Genomic DNA, 7,559 nt, shown 5'->3' with positions numbered 1-7,559 from the left:
CCGTGTTACGACATCAAAGCAAGCCTGCAGAGCGGGCGCATGCTTGGAATCCAAGTGTCGGATCATTAGTTGTAATCTTGACCGAGGGACAATTCAGTGAAAAATGTCACGTGGTCCTGTGTCCATATTTCCCACTCCAGAGGGAGTTTCAGGGACAGAATGTTCCCACTAAGGCGTCTGTTTGTCAGGCAAACATTTGAGCTGGCACGACCCCGCGCCGTGGGTCACAGCACGGCCAGGGCAAGGGTGCACGTCTACAACCAGAGACTTAAGGTTGGGCCTCTTTACTCATGTGCTTGCATGATGTGTCTCAGCTTTGTGTGCGTGTGTGCGTGTGCGTGTGCATGTGCATGTGCGTGCGTGCGTGTGAGTGTGTGTGTGTGTGTGTGAGTGTGTGTGTGTGTGTGGTAATAGCTTACTACATTGTTGAGCACACAAAAGAAAAGAAAAAGGTTAAACACCTCCAAGTTTTGATTAGCCTTTAACTCTGTTGACATACATGACACAATCCACGGCGTCCTCAACCCCAGAACAAGGGCAAGAAAGCCCTTGTTTGCGTTAGGATCATCTGAGCTGCACAGCAGACAACCGGGCCGCAGACGAGGTGTGAGGAAAGCCAATCACGTATTCCTCCACGAGTGGAAATGTCTCCAGAGTGGCGACCTTGTCCTGGAGCGACATTGTGTTGTGTACTTTATCCTCTGACTGGATCCACCGGTCCTTGTTGGAACAGGAGTGTGAGTGTGTGTACAAACGTTTCTTGACCCTGTTGTTCTCTGTCCTATCAGGGCCGCACCCTCGCTATCATGAATAAATAAAGCACAGAATGTTCCTCTTGTGAACTCGGCTGCTCCATGTCACCCGTGTAAAAGGTGTCCATATTAATAGCTGCATGAGGGCGGCGTTACGTAACGGAGCACATGGGGACAACTTTTCCATTGGAAGGGAAATTTACTAAGTAAGACTGTGCGTGTGTTTGAGTGAGCGGGTGAGGGAGTGAGTGCATGTGTGTGTTTGTATGTGCATGTGTGTTCACAATCATAACCAGTAAGTTATTGAGTTTTGAAGACCAACCGTAAAAATGACTGTACATTGTAAACTTGAGTTTTACTGTCCTGTACAGTACTGTATGTTCAGGTTCACTATCGTGTTGTCATCTCTGAACGATCACAATCGCCCTGAGAGTCACACAGCCGGAGCCCGGCCACCTCCACCAGATCCAACACGTTCCCACGTCACCACGCCTTGTTCTGCCAAAGGAATGTTTGAGGAAGCACTAATAGAGCACCTCGATTCAGCCCGCTCACCTCGGCCCACTCTAGAACAACAGAAACCATCGGGGCTCATATGTACTCCCTCGTTCAGGACTACCATCGTGTTAACGTTAGACATAACCCCAAGGTTCCAGCGCCACTGTTGCACTTTGCTACAAGGGCTGGTCGGTGTCTCCCGTCTCCGATCAGCAGGAGGCAGCGACTGCGGGCGACTTCCCGGAGGACGGGCCTCTGCTGGCGGTCGGGTTTGTGAGCGGAACGTCGCTCACAGCGTTGTGGGACTGTGGTGTGGTGAGCGTTCATCTGGGGCTGAAGTCACTGGCAGTCTGCTGCCAAATGAACGTGCCAATTGGCAGTGGTACGTGACCAGTGCATCCTAACCGTCGTAAACACAGCAGCAATCAGCCAGATGACTTTATAGACCCTAATGGGCAGAGCGGGGGAGGGAGCACTGCTTTAATTGACCCCTGGTAATGAATTCCACTCCAGCTAAACACGTGCTCTATTGTAACATCAACATCAACAGTTGTGTTGGAAGCAAATACATACATGCACACACGCACATACACACACATACACACAGACAGACAGACACAACCACACCCACACACACACACACATACACAAACACGCACAGACACACACAAACACACAAACACACACACACAAACACACACATGCACACACACACACACACACACACACACACACACACACACACACACACATGCACACACATACACAAACACACATGCACACAACATCACACACACAAATGCACACAGCATACATTAAACGCCCACTATGATGGTAGGATATGACCTAAACAGAATTGCTCACAGGCAAAGTATTATACACGTAACTAATGTGTGTGTGTGTGTGTGTGTGTGTGTGTGTGTGTGTGTGTGTGCAAGTACTTCTAGGATTGGTGTCTATAACTGATGCTAAGCACAAATGTGTATTACTTTATATGCAGCAGATACTGTGGGTGTATTCTCAATATCGTATAAGCTTCACCTTTAGAGTTGAACTCAGAGTCCCTCACAGAGTCCCTCTGTGACTCTACAGCACAGCCTTTAAAATGCATTCATTTTCTCTACTTTCTCTTTTCTCTGTGACATTTCTATTCTAGATATGTTTAAACCAGCTGCTCTAAACTGCAGCTAGGCAGGAGGAAGTCAACAAACCCGTGCACATACCCCAGCACATTCCTCACACACAATACACAAGGCCCTCAGCGCAGACGTCCCCGGGGAACAGACCACCATGACCTTAGCAATGCCCGTGGATTCTGCCCCCAACATGCAACAGCAGGTCCCACGTTGACTCATTCTCATGTGTTTAATCCACGTTACTCAAGTGTTACGACACAGCAGCGTTGTTGGTAAACACCGTCGCTTCGGGTCATTTCGTCAGGCATGCCGTGTAAAATATAATTATAGTATGACACATCAGAGTTCCTGCATAGGCTAATATCTGACAGCACAGTGTTCAGGAATAGACGGCGCATTGACCTCAGGTTCACCTCACGCAGCACAAACACTACAGTGAGACGAGCGCTCCCTCGCACGCAGCCTCTATCTGCTGCTCTTATCACGTTTATCAGGCAAATGTTCTCAACCACAAATGAACCGTCAACACAACAGACAAAGGCACAAAGCTGTTTGGTGTCCTCCATTCCCCTCTGGCATACTTTCATAAAATATCTATAATACATTATCTACATAATATTCATAGATGTCTATAATAATAGACATACAAACGTCTACAAACAAACACCTCCTCAGACTTCAGTGCTACATGAGTAGATATTGCTGTGGTGTAGTTCATAGTGTCATCTGAGTGCAGTGTCCCGCATTTGATCCTCATGAATATTTGGAAACATTTACAAATCCAAACGTCTTCAGACACGAGGCGGTGAGGAACTGCCACGCCGCCCCGTGACTCACTCCACACCCAGAGAAACAAACTCACTGAACCCAGAGGAACACTCTGCAGCCGCAGCGCAGACGCAATAAATACACCCGAGAAACACTGGAGAAACACTGGAGAAACACTGGAGAAACACTGGAGAAACACTGGAGAAAGAACACTTGAACGAGAAACAAACACAAACCACCATTATCAACCCATTCCTACAGCGACCCACAGGGCAGGAGTAGGGGTGTGTGTGTGTGTAGGGGCGTGTGAGGGGGGTGTAGGGGTGTGTATGTGTGTGTGCGTGTGTGTGTGTGTGGGGGGGGGGGCGGGGCGAGGACCTACCTGTGGAAGAGCAGCAGGATGGAGAGCAGCGTCTGGTCGATGTTGCGGTTGCAGATGCCCTCGTTGAGCAGGAAGCAGGGGTCCCGCACCACCTCCTCCAGGGACTCCTGCCTCATGAAGCTCCTCAGCTTGTCCGTGTTCAGGTTCTCGTAGACCAGCTGCTCGCGGAGCTGCCGGAAGTGGCTGACGCTGGGGCTGAGGGGCCCCGACCCCGGCGGGCCCCCCCCGGCGCCGGCGGGGGACCCGGGGTAGTCGCCGCCGCTGGCCAGGTCCAGGCAGCAGCTGCAGCAGTCCAGGCCCACCGGCGAGCGGCAGGCGTCCTCCGACATCATCCCAGAGGACCACCGGAGGGGGAGATGGAGAGAGGGGCCCTAGAGCTGTGTCGGGGGGGGGGGGGGGAGGGTGGAGGTGGAGGGAGGAGGTGGAGGGAGGGTGGAGGTGGAGGGAGGGTGGAGGGTGGAGGTGGAGGGAGGAGGTGGAGGGAGGAGGTGGAGGGTGGAGGGAGGAGGTGGAGGGAGGGTGGAGGTGGAGGTGGAGGGTGGAGGTGGAGGGAGGAGGTGGAGGGTGGAGGGAGGGTGGAGGTGGAGGGAGGAAGGGTGGAGGGAGGGTGGAGGTGGAGGTGGAGGGTGGGATCCTCCCCGCGCCGGCAGGGCAGGCTGGGGGTGTTGAAGTTTCCCCGTCTCGTCTCCGCTGGGTGTCAACTCTAGCGCTGGGAGGCACCCCTGGTGCCTGGCTGAGAGTGTGGTTACGCTGCCTCACTCTGCTGCCTCACTCTGCCTCACTCTGCTGCCTCACTCTGCCTCACTCTGCTGCCTCACTCTGCCTCAGTGCTTCACTCTGCTGTCCTGGCTGCTGTCGGTCTCCCTGAGTCCCTCCTGCGGCTATGCGTTCCCTGTAGCCTTTTGTTCGGGGTTGACTCACTGCAGCGCTGATGTGCTGCTCCTGTAGAGAGAGAGAGAGAGAGAGAGAGAGAGAGAGAGAGAGAGAGAGAGAGAGAGAGAGAGAGAGAGAGAGGGGAGTGGACGCCCCGTACACACTCTAGCGATCCAGGAGGAGTGTGCTTGAAATCAAAACCCAGAAGCTCTTTTTTTTTTTTTTTGCTACACTTATTTTTTCACTTGGCAGTCTAGCGCGCCTGGAGACAGAGGGAGGAGCCTGGAGACAGGGGGAGGAGCCCCGCTGGGACCGAGGGGAGGTGTGAACAGAATCAGGAGGCGGTGCGGAGGTGAGGGAATCCCTGTGATTGGTAAAAGAGGCGCGGCTGCGAGGCGCACTGGGACTTCCTCCTCTGCCGCGGAGCGCGTCTCCAATGCGAGGAGGTGAGAACGCGGGGCGGGACCGAGACAGCGCGCTCACGAAGACCGGCACTTACTACCCGATAACTTCTCTATCGCGATGATTTGTTCAATAAAGAGTTATGTTCTCAATCACCATCGTGGTTTTGAAATCCAATTAGTGAGAGCCCAACTTTACTCGTTGCCGCAAATGCATTGACTACCGGCAATATTGTCACACCATATTATTTTTTATAAATAGGCCCAGGACTTTAAGCTATACGCAGGCCTTCATTAATATATTAAGCCTATTATACTAAATGGATACTAATATCTAAGTCAATTAGTCAAGCCGACAAAGTGGTTTACATGTTTGTGTTGTGGTAACGCCTTAAGCTCCAGCTAGGCAGCGGGTGAGGACCGCTGTCAGTTGAGGACCGCTGTCAGTTGAGGACCGCTGTCAGGTGAGGACCGCTGTCAGGTGAGGACCGCTGTCAGTTGAGGATCGCTGTCAGGTGAGGACCGCTGTCAGGTGAACTTCGGCCCCGCGGGTTCTTGTCGAAAATTATGGTAATTGGGCGAGTAATTACAGACAATTTCACCATAAGCAGTTCTGTCGAGATGATGAACAGACCTGTGTGTATAGAGGAAGCATTGCAGCAGGTGTGTGTGTGTGTGTGTGTGTGTGTGTGTGTGTGTGTGTGTGTGTGTGTGTGTGTGTGTGTGTGTGTGTGTGTGTGTGTGTGTGTGTGTGAGAGAGAGAGTGTCTGAGTAGTTTTTTTTCCGTTACTTTATCTGAACATCTTTGGGGTTAATCTCTAAAGTCTCCCAGAGGAGTGTTCCCAGGGCCCCTAACAGAGAGCGAGGCGATGTGATGACAGCCGCAGACGGCTGCAGGGGCCCTGACCTGGACCGCTGACCACCGAGGGCAGTGCACGCTGTCTGCAGATGGCCACCCAGTGAATAACACAGCAACGAGATCATGATCAATGGCACTGACCGTATAGCGAACCGCTGTGGCCACAGAATGTCACACCACACGACACGCGTTGTTTGGGGAGCAACGGGATCAATTAGGCGGTGGGAATAGCGGACTATTGCTTTATTGAGTGTGTAATAATATCCTCGGGCTGTGGGTTGGAGTTGCTGGGTAATTTTGGATGCAAGGCGAAGCGAGACTTGTTCGAGTCAATGCTGCCCTCTAGTGGTCGCCTGGTGTTGGATCAACAGCACACAGGCAGAAAAAGATCATTTGAACCTTCACAAAAAGCATTTGGAATAATACTTGGAGCTGTGACTGTATACTTGTTACAAGGTCAAAACTGATATAGGGCGTATTCACACCAGTAAAGTCCTTTAGTTCGCTCTCTTTGGTCCGGACCAAAATACATATTATTTTTTGGTTTGGTGCGGTTCCTTTTCACATTGCAATTTTCGCAACAGTCCCAGAATTTGACAACAAACCCACATGTGTGCAAAGATCGTTCCATCATTGGACAAAATGGTATCGGGCGGGGTAAAGCGTTAAATAAAAAAAGGGGAGGAAAGCGCTGGTGAAAGTAAACAATCATGGATATCCAGCGTGATATAGGCCTACATTGATCTGCGGGCCGGTCGAACTCCTTCTCCTTATCCTGGTGCCGAATGTGTTAAATGCATCAGCATGTTTTTTCCAGCATACCTTCTACGTGCTTTTGTCGGACCGTCGGGTGAAAATGAGTCGTGGCTCAACATGGAGCAGAGGAGACGGAATGTCTATTAGATATCGGACCCAAGTATCAAACAATAGGCTATCAAACAACAAAAAACGAATCAAACAATAATTCCCATAATGCGCGCGACTGAGCGGGTGCCTGTTACGTCCAATGAGGCGTATGGTCTTTAGAACCGGATCGGACCGAGGTGCGTTGGCTTTCACATCTCAAGCGAACCGCATCAGGGTTCGTTTGGAAGCGAACCTAGACCAGCGTGGTAAAGTTGGTTTTATATTGGACGTTGGATATTTGACACATTCTAAAAATCTATTTAGCACTGGCTTCGATGGATGCATTTGTGTCAAACCAACTTTGATGTGTTAATTCAAGGCCTGCCTATATAACACAAAGCTTCTTTTGTCAAAAAAAAAAATCTTTTGATTTTATACCATTTTTATGTTGATAAATGCTTTAAATCTATTATGCGGCTTCACTTTTTGACTTACCCATGTCAAAACACATAGGGTGAACTCAGCTCACTGCCCTACACATAACACAAAGCTTCTTTTCTCCAAAAAAACACCCTTTGATTTTATACAATTTTTAAATGTTAAATGCTATAAATCTATTATGCGGCTTCACTTTTTGACTTACCCATGTCAAAACACATAGGGTGAACTCAGCTCACTGCCCTACACATAACACAAAGCTTCTTTTCTCCAAAAAAACACCCTTTGATTTTATACAATTTTTAAATGTTAAATGCTATAAATCTATTATGCGGCTTGACCTTTTGACCTACACATGTTAAAACACATGTGGTGAACTCAGCTAACTGTCCTACACATAACACAAAGTTTAATTTCTCAAAAAACACTCTGTTTAATTTTACATATAGGCTATTTTTAATGAAAAAAAAATGCTTTCAATGCTTAAATATATTATGCGGCTTGGCCTTTTCACCTACCCATGTCAAAAGACATCTGATGAACCCAGCTAACTGCCCCACACATAACACAAAGCTTATTTTTTTCCAAAAACCCACCCTTTTATTT

General features: G+C 49.6%; 1 protein-coding gene across 1 annotated transcript in view; it reads right to left on the bottom strand.

Moving 5' to 3' along the window:
- The window catches only part of tsc22d3 (TSC22 domain family, member 3), an 83,038-nt gene extending 79,129 nt beyond the window's left edge, over positions 1-3,909 (bottom strand). The window contains exon 1 of the mRNA XM_084469893.1: positions 3,537-3,909. Coding sequence (XP_084326019.1) covers positions 3,537-3,868 — 332 coding nt within the window. The 5' untranslated portion in view covers positions 3,869-3,909. The remainder of the gene's footprint in view (positions 1-3,536) is intronic.
- Positions 3,910-7,559: the final 3,650 nt, after the last annotated feature.

The sequence above is a fragment of the Micromesistius poutassou genome (assembly GCF_964030765.1).
Source record: "Micromesistius poutassou genome assembly, chromosome: 6".
NCBI classification, from domain to species: Eukaryota; Metazoa; Chordata; class Actinopteri; order Gadiformes; family Gadidae; genus Micromesistius; species Micromesistius poutassou.
This window is presented reverse-complemented; position numbering and strand designations above follow the sequence as displayed.